The sequence below is a fragment of the Limanda limanda genome, chromosome 17 (assembly GCF_963576545.1).
Source record: "Limanda limanda chromosome 17, fLimLim1.1, whole genome shotgun sequence".
NCBI lineage: Eukaryota > Metazoa > Chordata > Actinopteri > Pleuronectiformes > Pleuronectidae > Limanda > Limanda limanda.
In genome coordinates this window covers 21442381-21459506 of record NC_083652.1, presented here as the reverse complement: position 1 = coordinate 21459506, position 17126 = coordinate 21442381, and the positions used below count along the sequence as shown (strand labels likewise).

General features: G+C 46.0%; 1 protein-coding gene across 1 annotated transcript in view; it reads right to left on the bottom strand.

The window, feature by feature from the left end:
• sdk2a (sidekick cell adhesion molecule 2a) overlaps window positions 1-15754 on the bottom strand; it is a 51813-nt gene extending 36059 nt beyond the window's left edge. The window contains exons 1-10 of the mRNA XM_061089966.1: window positions 15675-15754; window positions 13337-13443; window positions 12946-13093; window positions 9959-10092; window positions 6125-6236; window positions 5482-5675; window positions 3503-3586; window positions 3201-3395; window positions 2541-2657; window positions 2088-2255 (exon numbers count right to left, since the gene is read on the bottom strand). Of these exons, the coding sequence (XP_060945949.1) occupies window positions 2088-2255; window positions 2541-2657; window positions 3201-3395; window positions 3503-3586; window positions 5482-5675; window positions 6125-6236; window positions 9959-10092; window positions 12946-13093; window positions 13337-13443; window positions 15675-15754 (1339 nt within the window). The remainder of the gene's footprint in view (window positions 1-2087; window positions 2256-2540; window positions 2658-3200; window positions 3396-3502; window positions 3587-5481; window positions 5676-6124; window positions 6237-9958; window positions 10093-12945; window positions 13094-13336; window positions 13444-15674) is intronic.
• Between the last annotated feature and the right edge of the window lie 1372 nt (window positions 15755-17126).

Here is a 17126-nt window from a genome sequence, read left to right as displayed (position 1 = left end):
AACGCTCGGAGGACAGATTGCCTGACTGGGACTCGTCCTTTCACTGAATGTCTTTCTGAAAACAGGGTGAATCATGCAGCAGCTGCAGTCGTTGGAGTATCTCGCGAGGCGTTCAAGGACCGGTAATGTGAATTATCTATGAATCATTCTACTAGGTGGTAGACTCTGGACTCCAGGAGCCAGACATGTTAACACATTGACAAGTAAACAACAGGGTTCATACACACAAAAAGTGACAAAATGTAGTATTCAAACTAACAATGAGAATTCCAAGGCATACAGCACACCTTAAATGACACAAACCCAAGTATGCTTTGTTATATTTTGAGCGTATTTCTTTAAAAGCATATGAATTATTTAAAACTCAGCGGGATGGGCATTCGATTAAATTGTCTCAATTGATCGTCGGGAGAATTAACGATCGATTTTTGATTAATCATTAATATTTTTATATTAAAATTCACTATTTATAGGCTATATTAAAATGCAGTGAAAATAGTAGCAGCGGAGGCTAGCTCCGGGCTGCTTCCTCCAGCTGCTAACATCCTCGCTGTGCTGCGTTCAGGGCAACTCGGATATTCAGACCTCCTGCCACATAGGGAACATGCAATAGTTTTCATCGATGAAAAAATAATGTCATCGACGAAGTTCTTAATGATCGATTAATCAATGGATCATTAATCAAACTTTTCCAAAACTTTTGGAAGATTATTTTTTTCCATGACTTTTCCAGGCCTGGAAAAACACATTTTAAAATTCCATGACTTTTCCAGGTTTTCCATGACCGTGGGAACCCTGAAACAAGTTTCTGGATCGAAAACAGTTGGTTGAGGAGCAAGGCCACGCCTCCAGTCATAACCAGTCCTTTCTCTCATCCATTCATCCTACTCACCTCATCCCTTCATTCTCCTTCACTCATCTCAACCCTCATTCTTTCATCCTCCTTCACTTATCCCTACCCTCATACATTCATATCCCTTCTCTCATCCTTACCCTCATCCTCTCATCCTCCTTCCCTGGTCCATTCATCCTACTCACCTCATCCCTTCATTCTCCTTCACTCATCCCAAACCTCAGCCTCTCATCCTCCTTCACTTATCCCTACCCTCATCCATTCATATTAATTCTCTCATCCCTACCCTCATCCTCTCATCTTCCTTCCCTGGTCCATTCATCCTACTCACCTCATCCCTTCGTTCTCCTTCACTCATCCCTACCCTCATCAATTCATATTAATTCTCTCATCCCTACCCTCATCCTCTCATCTTTCTTCCCTGGTCCATTCATCCTACTCACCTCATCCCTTCATTCTCCTTCACTCATCCCAAACCTCAGCCTTTCATCCTCCTTCACTCATCCCTACCCTCACCCTCCTCCCCTGGACCATTCATCCTACTCACCTCATCCCTTCATTCTCCTTCACTCATCCCTACCCTCATCAATTCATATTCATTCACTCATCCCTACCCTCATCCTCTCACCCTTCTTCCCTGGTCCATTCATCCTACTCACCTCATCCCTTCATTCTCCTTCGCTCATCCCTACCCTCATCCTCTCATCCTCCTTCACTCATCCCTACCCTCACCCTCCTCCCATGGACCATTCATCCTACTCACCTCATCCCTTCATTCTCCTTCCCTCATCCCTACCGTTATCCCTTCATTCTCCTTCACTCATCCCAGCCCTCATCCATTCATATTCCTTCTCTCATAACTACCCCTCATCCTTTCATCCTCCTTCTCTCGTCCATTCATCCTCCTCTCTTCCCTCCTTCCCTTACATCCTTTCATCCTCTTTCACCTCCTTCACTCATCCCTTCTTCTCCAGCTTACCTCTTGTATTTCTCCCTCTAGGCTGAGGAGTAATAAGCTCACGTGGAAAGACGCCTGACACTGAACCCCCTGCATGTCAGATCCACCTTCCCTCAACATCCATTATATACATTCCTCCATTCAAACCTGATATTATTGTGTCTCGGTTTGCAGTGTTTATCACATGTGCGGAGTAAAAGGGAAAAGGTAAAAAAAAAGACACACAACTAAGAATAATACTTGAATAATATATCCGGCAAGTGTCTGGTTCCTCACCCCAGACCAGGAGGTCGGCTGAAGCCTCGTCGATGCCTCTGGAGTTGCTGGCCATGCACGTGTAGGTGCCGGCGTCCGACAGGTGGGAGGGGCTAATCAGCAGGCTGCCCGACTCCAGCAGAGTGAACCTGGGCAGCTGGACCGAGCCACTGGCCAAGACACGCTCACCTGCGCGGCCGGGCGGAGGTGATTGATGGCGTGGGACGGAGGACAGGAGGGAGAGGCAGAGAGAGAGAGAGAGAGAGAGAGAGATTAGGGTATTGGAGAAATGTCAGGGAAAACAAAACAGGAGAAGAAGCAAAGCTGAAGAAGAAAAGCTGGCTTGGATAAAAAAAAACAAAAAGAAGCATTTTCTGAATCCTTTTCTCGTCGTTTGACAAGACGGAACGCAGGATAATGAACCACCCCCCCCACACACACAAACAGAACCTCCTGCTGTGCGAGCCCACCCACCTTTCTGCCAGGTGATGGCCGGCCGGGGGGCTCCGGAGGTCTCACAGTGCAGGATGACTGACATGCTGTCGATCACGGCGCTGTCGGAGGGGCCGGCGGTGATATTGGGAGCGATGCCTAAGAGGGGAGGGGGGGGTCAGCCACACACACACACACACACACAGAAAAACACACACACACACACACACACACACAAAGAGAAACACACAGGGAGAAACCAGATCAGGTAAGACAGAGGTGATAATGAGCGACATTAAACAGCCGTCTCCCTAATAAAGCAGACGGCAGCTGAGAGCTTAATAGACTTGACAGAAGGGGGGGGGGGGGGGGGGGGCGGCTGTCAGGTCTGATTCCCAGGGACAGCTCTGGGAATCTGACAAGGCGCCTCCATCTCCCCTTCGCTTCCTCCCGCACATTCTCTGATTCATAAATAGCCAATAATGGCCCAAGCATCCAAGGTGACAAATCTGTCACAGCAGAGAGATCCACAGATAGAAAGAGTGTAGGAGGCAAGACAGAGGGAGGGAGAGAAGAGGATTAGAGACGAACAGAGGAGCGGATTTAAGAATTGGAAAAAAAGAAAAGGGGTTGGGGGAAGACGAGCAGAATTAAGTAGCCGACGTGCAGATAGCTTTGAGATTTTTGTCAAGAGGGACGTACTGGTAACAGCCAGGTAGGTGTTCGTCTGGATCTCTCCCGCCAGATTGCGAGCGAAGCACTGGAACATCCCGGTGTCGTCTGGCAGGAGGCCGTTGATCTGGAGGCTGCCGCCCACCAGCACCCTGTACCGGGGGATCTTCACCGGGCTGATGGGCACCGCGTCTTTATACCACACAATGTCGGGCTGGGGTGTGCCTGCAGAGGGGAGGAGAGGATTTATTTTCTTTCCCCTTGTTATCGTGACCCCTTCTGTTCCCTTCATTCTTTCTACGCTGTCGATGAAGCAAACAGGCATCACTCACCTCTGGCCTGACAGGGGATATCCACCACCTTCTCCATCTCGGCGCTGATGTGACTCGGTGGCTCTTTGACAAACAGAGGGAACTCTGTGGCGAAGACAGAGATATTGTTCTGTTAAAGCTAGGGTTGCAAAATTCGGGGAATATTCAAAGTTGGAAACTTTTGTAAGGGAAATATAGCAGTTGACCATAATAATCATGTATTTCCCGTCTGTTTGATCATAATTGAATCTGTAGATACAGTAACCTGATTTTCTCTATGACAATGTAACTCTTATCATGCTGCCTCCTGAACTATTGAATGTATATTCATCTGACTGTTCTCTTTGATCCTGCTGCTCTTCCTGTAGACACTGAATGTATATTGGTCTAACTGCTGTAGACCTGTAACCTAATTTCCTCTAGACAATGTATCTTTGATCATGTGTTTCCTGTAGCCACTAAATGCATATTGCCTTGATTGCCCTCGACTAGACATTGTTGTATTCGTGTGATCTAAGGATCTCAACCTTTGACTGTTTAACACACCCCCTCCAGTATGGGAGTGGTTAGCCAAATGTATAAAGACACTGAAGTGTTTTCTATCGGTGTGCATATTACAACTAAAACCCTCTGGTATGCACCATGCTCTGAGCATTAAAGGTGACGATACTGTAAGAGTTTTTGAGACTCGTTTCTTCGTTGGTAGTGGGATTGTGGAAATTGCCACGACACTTTCCATGGGAATTAACGGGAATTAACGGGAATAAACGGGAAATGTTGTGGGTAATTTTTACTAACTGTATTTACCTTGTCATATACAGACATAAATATAAACATTTTGTTGTGTCATAGGCTGATTTGAGCCCTGAGGAAACTTTGGGCACTTGACTATACGCTTCTGCATCGTTGTGTCATTCTTAACATAGGTCTTTGCACAGTATTTGCAAATGTACACAGCCTTTCCTTCTACATTGGATGAGGTGAAATGTCTCCACACATGAGAGAGTGCACGTGGCATTGTTCTGTAGAATAAGATGAGAAAAAAGTTTGTAAAAAAACACTAATGCAATGCCAGAGATATAAATAGTTAGCCAAACAATTGGAATCGTCTGTAAACATATTTTACAATTGATGGATAAATGAATGGAAATAGGCTAGATGAACAGATGAACAATCCTCAATCAGCATGCTAATATATTTTCCCCAGTAATATCATGGAAACTTACCTGACTAGTCCTTCACTCTACAGCAGGCCTCAATAGCCCTGCTGTAGAGTGAAGGATGCTGGGAGTTATCTGTGTATGTTATGAAAGAATGCACAGTGGAGGGTTGAAACTCAACGTTCCATACATCTTTAAATAGAGTTTTGAATGATGTTTTTATTGCTCAGAGTTTAATTTGCGTATTTTTATTTTTTTTTACAAAATTCCCCAAATTCCCGAGCTTAACTTCCCAAGGAGAGTTTCCGGAAGTTGACTATATGCTTCTGCATCGTTGTGTCATTCTTAACATAGGTCTTTGCACAGTATTTGCAAATGTACACAGCCTTTCCTTCTACATTGGATGGGGTGAAATGTCTCCACACATGAGAGAGTGCACGTGGCATTGTTCTGTAGAATAAGACGAGAAAAAAGTTTGTAAAAAAACACTAATGCAATGCCAGAGATATAAATAGTTAGCCAAACAATTGGAATCGTCTGTAAACATATTGTACAATTGATGGATAAATGAATGGAAATTTCTTTCCTCCCCTTTGCAACCCTGGTTAAAGCTTTTAAAAGACAACTCACAAATCATTGGGGCGCTTTTTTTATCTTGACCCTTCTCTGATAAATGAGCATTAGCACCACTCTAGATAGCAGCGTCAACTCAGCGGCTGAAATAAAACATGATTACAAAATGTTCTCTCGACACGGGGGTTGTCACGCTGATGCAATATTTGGGTAATTGGGACTCAGCTGCTCCATCCGAGGGTAAAACGTGAGCTGCGGGTGATTTACCAAGAACATGGAGGAAGGCCCCGGCGGTGACGGAGGGGACGCTGCTGCTGCTGCGGAGCGACGCCTCACACTCGTAGTAACCGCTGTCAACCACCGCGGGCAAACTGATGACCAGCCTGCGGCCAAAATCCCGGATCCCCGTGCTGACCACCGCCCCGTTCTTCCTCCAAGTGATGCTCATTTTGACGAGCGGTCTGGAGGAGAGAGACAAGACGAAAAAAGACGAATACAGAAGAAAAAAAGAGAGAGCAAGAGACGGGGAGCGTGGTTTTTAATACAGATTTCATATTCTGTTTCAAGGTTAGAAAGCATTGAGGGAGCAATGGGATACATCTGTCATTCTGATTAAGTCTTTGAATTGGAGATAATAGTCAGAACCCAGGACTGGGATTGCGCGAGATAGGGAGAGAGAGAGAGAGTGAAGCCTTGAATCAAAGGGAAGAATGGAGGAGAGGTACAAAATGAGAGATGTAGAAAACACCGCTGCTATCATGTTCAAACAAAAGATGTCAAGACTCATTTAAATCGCAAAATATCGCATTTGGAGGTGAGGGAAGGTGGAGGCGTATACTGATTATGTGTGCACGTCTCTATTTGCATTTATTTCTCCCTCGGTGTCTGCGTGAACATGTTTTTCGTTTACCTGGCGTTGGCAACACACTCCATGACGGCTTCGTTCCTCCCCACCGTTACACTGGTGTTCCTCGGGGGGATGATGACGGTGGGAGCGATGGGGTCTACCGGCCCCCCGACGTCTATCACACGCAGAAACACACAGAAGCAGGAGAGAAAGTTGGAGAAATGAAAAACAATATGCAGACCTCAGATTAAAGCGGTGCAACCGGGTGATGTACCCGACCGAGCCGCGGCTATCCCATCGCACACGGGAGACAGACGATCTGTCACCGTGGCCGGCGTGCTGTCAGCAGACCATCAACACCCCGGTCTTTACTTTTAAAAAGCGGCTCCTCGTGCACACAGCGGTTTCCCTCGGCACAGTATTAGCCCAGGTGTTAGAAGCCATTATATAGCATAATTGAGACAAACACAAAAGGCGATTAAATGCAGCACCATCACTCACTGGTTTCACGGAGCCTCCAGCCAACCATCGATTCACTGCCCTCAATCAGTGATCTCTCTCTGAATCTGATCTCATTTTTCCCCCACCTCCCCAGTCTACAGCTATGGGGCCTGTGCACTTGTATGTGTTTGAGTGATTGCGTGTTTACGGTTTGTTCCGTTTGAGTGTGTGTGTGTGTGTGTGTGTGCTGTGTGGATGTGCAAATAAGGTTTGTTTGTGGAAGTTTTTCTTTTTTTTTCCCTCCCCTGCTTAATAGTGTCCCTAATCTAGTTTTCATCATCGCTATTGTCATTTTGTGCCACCTCATTGTTAATCACGCCCTCACAAATCCCCACACACACGTTTCTGTGGGATCTCAGTGGTGTAATGACAAAGCGTCCTCCACCAACACACTGCATGAATGTCGGCGCCGGCCCCCTGATGGGTTACCGCTGGGTGGCTCCGCTGCCCACTTGATTGCTTCATTCAATCACGATGTCGAACTCATCACGATTGTATACGTTTCAATACATTGGATAATTTGCTGTAACAATTTACCTTGTGAGATGTGATTTTTTTTTTTTATGGGCTTCAATAAAACAGGTTGATATATAAGCTAATAAAAATCGGTGTGAAGCTTAACTTTGAGTACAAATGTCCACAGAAGGGGCATGTTTTTAAAAGTCAAACACAACCAGAAGCTAGTTGTATTCAAATGAGGTTCTACTGAAAGTATACTGGACTAATACAGATGCTTTTACCCAGGGCCGGGTCTAGACAGGCATGTATGAGGGGGCAGCCACAAATCTTGAGGGGGCATTGTGCTTTATTATATTATTATTATTATAAATTGGGATTTAGTTTGAGGGGGCACAACATTTATTTGAGGGGGCCAGGCCCCCTCTTGCCCCTGCCTAGACCCGGCCCTGCTTTTACCTTTGATTGTACAGCTCTATGCGGTTAAGAGGGAGAAACTGGGAGAAATGGGTAAACACCCAAATACAGATTTAAACCACAATTCCTTAACAAACAGCTAATTTTCTGATTTAAAGGAGCTGAGCCGTGTTTCATCTCAGACACACACAACACATCCCTGCTAATCTCTTTCATCGCGGTGGCACAAGCATCATGTTGAGGGTGTTATTGACATCAGTATTAATTAGCATCGCAAAGACCAATCAATCCATGTAGAACAGCTTCTCGCTTTCAAGTCATCAGAAGAAGAAAAAAAAGAAAAAGAAGAAATCAAACAGGCTGCAATGATCGGCTTAAGTCCGGGGGATTTATGAGGAAAGAAAAAAAAATATCTAACTCACTTGGGTTAGGAGTTATTGGCTAAAATGTAAAATTACAGTTTCTATGGAATTTCTCTTCTCCCAATTAATGGGCGAGATAAAGTGGAAAGTTTGATGGTCTCTGAGAGTCTGATACATTTAGAGGTCAAGAAGTAAAGAGAGAAGAAGCAGAAGAAGAAGAAGGAGAAGAAATGATCGAGTGAGAAGAGGAGGAGATGAAGGATAAGCAAAGCAGTTATGGGCCAATAACTGGTAATGGCATAAACAGGACCTAAGATATAATTAATTCATGACTCATTCATGAATAATTCATGGGGGATTTATTGATTGAAATCGTTGATGCAATCATGTTGAAAGTGTGAAGAGAAATACGTGGTGGCTGCTGTTCTCCCTCATGCTTACATCACATATTTACATCAGTTCAGTGTCCATGTGTCTTACAGATTTGGGTGAATGTACAATTTTGTCTACGTTCGCCAGCGACACACAAGGAAAAACATTCCATTTGACTTGTCAGAAGCTCGTTTTATTTTCCAGGCGACGTGATTGGTTCCTTGGCAGACACTAATTAATGCACTGCAGTTCATAAACCCTCATTGTGGAGAATACCTCAAGTGTGTCATCTTCTAATTAAATGGGAAAAGTAAACAACGTGGTGACCTGCATAGCAAGTTCTCGCTTCTAATATCACCGCATTGTTGACATCTGTCTGTGTCCAAAGACGTTTGTAAACCCCGGTCGACTGTAGTGCCTTTCACACTCTGAGGAATAAAACAGAGAGAGCGACACAAACCAAACAAACCCCCAAAGACATGTGCCCACATGTCGGAGTGTTACCCGCCGTCGCTTTGCCTTTTACTATCAGGATTTAACTCCGTCTCATTTGTATTCTCCCTTTGGAACCAGAAGCTCCTGCCACTGCATATTTTTTCTCCTGCCTCGTCTCCACAGAATTGCTAAAATGAACAAATGCAGCTGTAGAAAAAAAACCTTATTGACTTTCAGATGCAAAATGCAGCTGCGCGATCCGCAAGGTCAGATCCGGTGATGTCCAGTGATATCTGGTCCCTGCAGACTGCTGCGTCATGCGTCCTGAGCACTGAATCACAAACACAGCATTAACGAGACGATGAGCAGACGCCGGAACGAGCGGGACGCCGATATTAAAAAGTGAGCGGCCGCACGGCGAACAGGTTCAAATCCTTGTGAGGTCGTCAGAAGCCACCAGCACATAAAGAACACAAATCACGAGGGGATCCGCTGATATCTTTTGCGAGGGGATGTTTGATAAAATCTTATAAATATTATCCACAGAGCAACTTAGAAATAAAGCGTATTTTCGGGACTCTCTTTTAATTGGCTGGTGTTTGTGTGCAGACAGCGGCTGATTTGTTTGGATGAAAGCGAGCAGCAGCGGGTGGGAGGGTTTGTGTGACTGCGTGTGGATGGAAGGTGACAGCAGGCGACGGGATACCGGAGCGTCAGGTTTGGTGGAACACTAATGTTTTGACACGTAGCCGTTGTTTCTCCAGCAACGGAAAACTCCATCTGAAGACGTGAGCAACTCGGCCCGTGAGTGAGGCCGACCTTCGAATCTGTGACGTGTTTGTGCGGTGCAGGTTCGGGGGTGTGCGTATGCGTTTAATCACTTTCATAAATCTGCTTTTTTTTGCGAGGAGTGATTTCAGCGAAGGTCCACTTTACGGGCCGGCACCTGCAGCCAGACAGAGAGGAGCAGCCGGAGCTCCACCTGCAAAGCACCTTCTGACTGTAATTCACTGCTGGAGCCAGAGGTCAGAGGGTCACTGCAGAACATGAGGACGGCCCTTGTGCTGCAGGTTATGTGTATGATTAAGTCTGCAGAGACTTGTGGAAAGAAAGAAGAGGCCGGCCAGTGGAGGGCGCTATCTCTGTGTCTGCTGCCTGATGCTTGACCAACCTGTTGTGTTGACTGAGCGCTGAGGCCTTGAGCTCAAAAGAATTATAGGAATTCTTTTCTTTTTCCTTCTACACATTTTCACGTGGAAAAGCCTTTTAACGCAATCTGACACAAACAATGTGCTGCTTCCTGAGTGTGTGAAATTGTGTGTGTAGGTGTGTGTAGGTGTGTGTGTTTACTTACTCTCCACTGTGAGTGTGATGGGCAGACTGGTTTTGTTCTCGCCATTCTTGTCATTAACCGCCTGGGCGTAGTAGCGTCCAGCATCAGGGGCGACCGTGGACAGGATGACCAGCGTGTTGTCCAACGTGATGGCACTGAGCACATAATCACACACACACACACACACACACACACACAAACACACACACACACAACACACACATGCATGAGTTTAGCATACGTTTAAGGGACCCAGCATTGATTTTCATTGACGTTATTCTCTGACTTAAACTCAACTTTCTCCTAATCAGGACAGAAACAGCTTAACGTTGTGTTGAATGTAGTTAAATCCAACTGGGGGGGGTCAAACATCAGCCTCCCAATTAAACAGACATCCCCCGTCAACTGGTGTGCTTTCAAAACATTTGTCCCCACACACCTACACACACACACACACACTGCATTGGCACGCACATACATTCACTTACAAGCACGCCGACACTCTGGTATCATTAAACGGTGCGTAGTTGTTTCTCACAGTCAATAAATCCTGAGGGTAAACCATGGACACACAGACACACACACACGCACAAACTCATAAATTATGTCTGAAACGAAGCACACGAAAACATTTTTTATGAGCACTTCCATCTACAAGGTACCACATTGTCTTGAAGGAATAGTGGAGGATTTATCTGGCTGTTGTGCACGGGCTGTTCCTGCAGAACAGGAGGAGAACCACGAGTTCAGAAGCCATTTTAATTACCGTGTAAACTCCCGGGGCTACGATAGGCTCGGCTGCTCTGGTGAGATACCATAGGCCAGCCTGAGTGCTTGACCGCGGAAGCTCATTTGACTTTTTTTGTTGGAATAGAGTTTGGGTATGTATCTGTGAAGACTCTCAGTCGTCCAGGTCACGTTATCTTCTTATTTTTTATTTCAAAAAGCACAAGCAAGAAACACAAGCAATCCAAATGCCTCCTGACACCCTCTGAAGTCTCTGGATATGAAGATAGGTAAACTCGTCCTACAACAACATGGTGCAACACATATCTACATATTTTAAATATATTTTTTCGGATGCTAAAAGGGTAAGAAAAACAAGTATAGTTTTACTTAATTAACCCCTCAAAGTCCTTATTATCTTTGTACCAGACGAGTGTTGTGGTAGTTATAGACTGTATATAAAGATGGATGACATGACAGCTCCCCCCTAAAGTGAAGCCAAAGCTCCCCCGATCTCCACCTGGTGGCTGGCTTCAGTATAGGTCTTAAACCAAACCAAAAAGTACAAATCAAGTACAATTAGATCAAAGACGGTTTCTGTACTCTGAGGTAGTTCTTATCACAGTGGTATGTTTGAGTGCTAATTTTTACGGGGAATTTGGTTTAATGAGTTATTAAAATGGAATGAAACATCATGACTGAAAGCTGAGACTGACAGGTGATTGGTCGAGCTTGTATATCCACAGCTCCATCCCTCCATTGCTAATGAGGAGATTTTTAGCTTAATTTCTAAACATTGGGAGATGCGTCATCGATCTTTAAATATAAATATGTTAGAACTGTGACGTCTCATCCGCTTGCAATAGATTTTTGCACATTAATCGCATTTAAAGTAACTATTAAGATCCACAATTTACGAGACAAAATGTGGAAAAACACACGTATTCCAAGAGCAGCAATTAGTTTCAAATTTGCAGATATCACCATGAAATGCTTTATCTGGTTTGCAGTGGCTCCGCAGCTTTGAGCCTCGGCTGAACGCCGGTCGGCTGATCGGTCTTGAACGTTTGAGAGGGGCCCATTAAATGAGAGCTGACGCTAAACATGCAGCCAGATTAGGCTTTTTGAATCTGCCAGCATCTGTCTGATGGCTGCCGGATAAACAGACACTCTCCTGCGCAATTAGGAGTGGAATCAACAGACACTTAATACAAACACGCAAACAGCAATAACACGCACACGGCAGCAGCCATCAGTGCGGCGTGACACAAAGTGAGCTAACAAGCGCTTTGAGTGTCCTGTCAATGCCTCTCGATTCCCCGAGAGCAAACCCTCAGCACCTCATTGTGGATAGGAAACATGCCGCATAGTAACCAGAGTCTAGAATCGGTCCAACACTCATTGACAGGGGTTGAGATTTCTTCCCCTTGCAGCTTCCTTCCAGCGCTTGTACCGGGGCTTCAGGAGCCCTGCAGGCAAAGGAGACATGCACCAATCTGTTCCTGAAGCAGGAGCACGGCAAGTCAGGGTGGAAGTCTTCATGTCAGCTACAACATAGAGCTCGCTGCTGAATAATACATGGGGAGGTGGTTTCCGAGGAGCTGTGGACTGCCTTCCTCTATTTGTCGGCATGGTGCAATTAATCTCAGGTGATTTCCTGCACAGTGCCTCTTCAGGAAAATTGCATATCTGAGCAGGCACGAATCCAACAAAGGGAAGAAAAAAAAAGCAATCGCACGCACACACTCCAGAGTCGGAGCACGGAGCGATACTGAAATACAGTAACACCCGGCAGAACTCCCATCATGTACCGACGGCCTCACGCAGCTTCTTTCCACACGCACACACACACAACCTCGCACACTGAACGCTGTCAGTCAAAACACATCATCAATTGAGGCCTTTTGTCCAATTTTGTCTAATTGGTTCCCCTGCTGCCTGCCTGAGCTCTACCCTTCAATCATTCTGCCTGCTGAGTCAATAGGGGCCATATAATAACCCGCTTTATCACTGAGAGGTGATTCAACGATGAACATAGGGCTGGCGCCAACACATCGGATCATCAGCTATTCTGCTCAACTTCACTCATGGTGTGTGTGTGTGTGGGGGGGGGGTTATTGGAGAAAATCTGTGAGCAGTATTGAACTTCTTAGAACTCTGTGAAGTGCAAGATTTTCTGCTTCAGCGGCTCGTATAAGAGAGCACATGCTCGGCTAGAAACACCGGAGTCGCTCTCCGCTCGAACCAAACAGAGCGAGCCTCCGAGGTGAAGGGAGACTCACATGCGGCTGCTGGAGGGAATCTTACGCCCGTCTCTGAACCAGGTGATCTGTGGCTTGGGGAAGCTGTGGATCTGCGGCACGTGGATGAGAGCCCCCTCGCCCTGGGACACCGTCTGAGACCTCTCAGCCTCCACAAAACCACCCATATCTAGAGAGAGAGAGACAAAGAAAGTGAGTTAAAATGAAAAATGTATGGCCCAAGAAAAAACAAGCCGAACAAAGAAGACGACAAAAGAACTATCGCCATTATTACCAAGCAATATACCATTTACAAAAAACCAACCTCTTTTATTCAGAGTGACTCATCCACATACTGTGCATGACAAACAATTCACAAAAACAGTGTTCTCCCCATCGCCTTTCGGATGTAAGGAAAGAAACCAGCACTTACAGGCAACCTGCACTTCGGTGCTGCACTGCATTATTGCGCCCACTCGGTTTCTCACGATGCAGCGGTAGCGGCCGGCGTGGGATCGGTCCAGCGAGGGCATCAGGTACCTGAGGGGCGCAAACAACACAAAGATCCATTAGTCATCATCAGCACGGAGGACGGGGACAATTGTCATCTCGTCGCTGTCGTCCCTCCACGCTCAAGGTGGTAAAAGAATCGAAATGTTTCCCCGGGCACCTGAACAACATCTTAAATGGCATTGCACTTAGCTATGAGACATAAATGCTCTAAATTAGGAGTTTAAAAAGTGTAATTTGCTGCTGCTGTCACACTGGAGAGTACGCAGTGAACTCCAAAAAAAGGTCATTTGGAGGCAGAGAGTGGAGTCGCTGATTGGCAGGACTTGCAAAACCCCGTTGTTGTCTTGTGTCTTCACTCAGTTGAATCAAATCATATGAGCACCTCTCACACGTTGGTCCTCGGCAGTCATAGCTACATCTCTCCCCTGACGTGCATTCATGTTAAATGGTGCGTGTGAAATGCGAGCGAGATAACCCCAGAGCTGAGCCCCCTTTAATTGGTTTGCTACAGCCACTTAGGAGTGTGGAGTCTGCCCCTGCCATGTTCCCTCTGCGCTGCAACTCGGGTGTGTGAGAGTGTGTGTGTGAGTGTGTGTGAGTGTGTGGTGTTGGGGGCTGAGTGGGGAGGAGTGATGGTGGTGGTGGTGGTGGGGTTCTGGGGGAAGGGGAGGGAGGGGGTCTGATTAAATGGATTCCAGTTCTCCTCTTTGATCAGGGCTGGTGGAGAATAACAAGCAGTGGGCTGGCCTGCGAGGCAGACCCAGGGACTAAGCCACGTGAGAGCACAGCCAAATGCCGAAGAAAGAAGAAGAAGACGAAGAAGAAGAAGAAGAAGAAGAAGAAGAAGAAGAAGAAGAAGAAGAAGAAGAAGACGAAGAAGAAGAAGAAGAAGAAGAAGAAGAAGAAGAAGAAGAAGAAGAAGAAGAAGAAGAAGAAGAAGAAGAAGAAGTGAGGTATCACCACCGGTTGCAATCAGGCAAAGCCACCTGAGACAGACTGTCCCTGTCCAACCTGACATTGAGGGAATTTTCCCAACTGAAAGTCTGCTCGGGACCAATGTCCATTTCTTCCTTAAAATTATTAAATTTAATCTCGTTAAAAATGCAAATCCTCGACTTTCAAACATTATTTCCTCTGAGGCAAAGACTAAAAGCAATCCAAACTATCCCCAAAAAATGTTTTCAAACTGCACACAAACCAAACTATGATTCATTATTATTATTATTATTATTATTTTCCAAGCTCTTTACTTCCACCCACACAGACCTAAATTGTTACAGGGTGAATGTGGATGTGTCCTGGGCCCCAAAGAGAGACCACCTCCTCCCTCTGTGTCTCTAAGCAGCTGCACTTATTAACAAACGCATGTTGCACAATTCTGGTAAGCCGGCTTTATACATGACGTCTGAACAATTTGAAAAGCCTATAGAGCACCAATATTGCATTGGGTTGCCTTGAACCTGACAAGGAATAGAAGTGGTCTGAAGTGTTTTCATTTCTTTTTCTTTTAATTTCTAGCAGAGGAGACACAGAGAGTGTTAAAAACAGCGATGCGGGAATGGACATGCATCTTTATTTGCATAGAGAGCGGGAAGGTAAGATCTAATCACAAGTGGCGATTCTAGACACACACACAGAGAGGCATTAAGGCCTTGGAGCAGTCCACTTGTGAATGGATCGACCAAAATGCATCTCAGGTATGAACAGAGCCCTCGGAGGAAACATCGGACTTTCAAGCTTAGAGTACATATAGGAATGGGCAGAGAAAACTCATGCATATATGCACACACACACACACACACACACACACACACAAACACAAAGACCTTGTTAGCCCAGGCTCGAGATTTCTCACAACCGCATTCGGCGTTTTTTATCAGAATTCTGAAGCATTGTGTTTACAAGATGATGCAATATAAATTGCGAAACAGCATCTTAATGCTAACAGAGGAAAGTAGCCCCGAGTATCTGCCTACACCATCTATGAATGTTGAATGCTGTGTGAGTTACAAACAGGAATAAATCTGACAATCCCCTAAACACAAGATGTTACGACTTCAGGGAGACGTGCAGCCAAATCAGTCCTGAATAAATCCATAAACATGAGCCTGTAATATGAATACAAATACACAATTGAGCTATTAGGTACAATTAAATTCCGCTAAAATGTCCTTATGTAGGAAGCTAATTATAGTTGAAGAATTACACACAAACAAACGAATAGATTCAGCTCATGTGGGCAGGGTTTCGTTGTTTACCTGTATTCCAAAGAGAAACGTGTGAGTTCAGACCCGTTGTAGATCCATTTGAATTCCAGGGGCCAGCTGCCCTCCGCCATGCAGGTCAGGACCAGGCGGTTCCCCTCCAGGTGAACCTGTTTCTGAGGAGGCTCCATCTTGAAATAAGGTGGGACGTCATCTACTGAGAAGGGGACGCAAGAAAGAAAGAAAGAAAGAAAGGAAATGAGTGAGAGGGGTTAACTGGTAAAAAGGCTGTGATTCCGTAACCACTGTGAGCAGACACACAACACAATTCCCGCAATTCACAGGAAATGAGGACTCCGAACAAGCTATTTTCATTTTTCTTTCTGCACTGATTGGGAACTTGAAGGTCAACAGAAAAGCCTGCCAAGGAGCACCAGGAATAAGTTGTTACTGCAAAAGCAGCTTGCTCCTTTATTTCAAATTGAAATGTGCTGGCGACGAGGTGGAGGAGCAATTTGTGCGGCAGAAGAAGTGTGAATGAGCACTTCCCTACCTCTAGATCAGGAAGAGAGGATGGGGGGGAGAGAGACAGGGAGGTGGATGGAGGGGAGAGGGGGTGATAGGCAGACAGCATAAGGCAGAAAAAATACAAGATTGTAAACACACACACGCACACGCACACACTCGAAAAAGAGTGCAAGCAACTAGGAAGATGAGAGAGTGAGAAACTGGGAAGCCATGGGGGGGGGTGGGGGTGGCCGGGGCTGCTTCAGAAAACACAAAGTCTTCCAGCCTTAAACCTCCTTCTCTGACAGGATGAGTTATGCTCTGTGCCTCCCTTCATTTATCTTTATAGTTCCCTAATGCAGCCAGATTATACGGGGCCCGTCCGCAGCGCTGCAGCGAGCCAGCGCAGCCACAGAAAGCCTTGAAGGTGATACACAGGGTCCGGGCCCGGGCTCAGAGACAAAGTGCTTTCATTTGAGCTGATGAAAAAGGCATGATCAGACCTATTGATCTGTCTGCCTCGCCAGCCATGGGCGACGCTGAGCCGATTGTGCCCGTGTTAGTGGCGGGCTAATTAAAGTCTGTATTAATAGTTGCAGTAAGCCGCCAAGGCCTGGAGCATGCCTGGTTGTAGCTCCACCGCACCACTGACTCACTCTCGTGGCTGATTACTGGAGCCTCCCTCTCTGTCTCTCCCTCTCTCTCTCTCTCTCGGGCGTGCACGGGCGCTCTCTCTCCACATCCCTACGCAAGTTCCCACCCAAAGATTTATGGTGGTAAATGCAGAAGCTGGTGCGGTGGAAGTGGGCGAAGAGAAGGGCGGCTGAAAACTGAAACCGATTGAAACTGTAAATAAAGGAATGACAATAAATCTCACACATCGTCCGCGCACTCCGTCCAACACGATAACAAGACACGTGCACACAATGCACGCACAATACCCCCTCCCGCCCCCGAAAGCTGCAGCTTCCTGTCACCCACAAACACACAACTCATAAA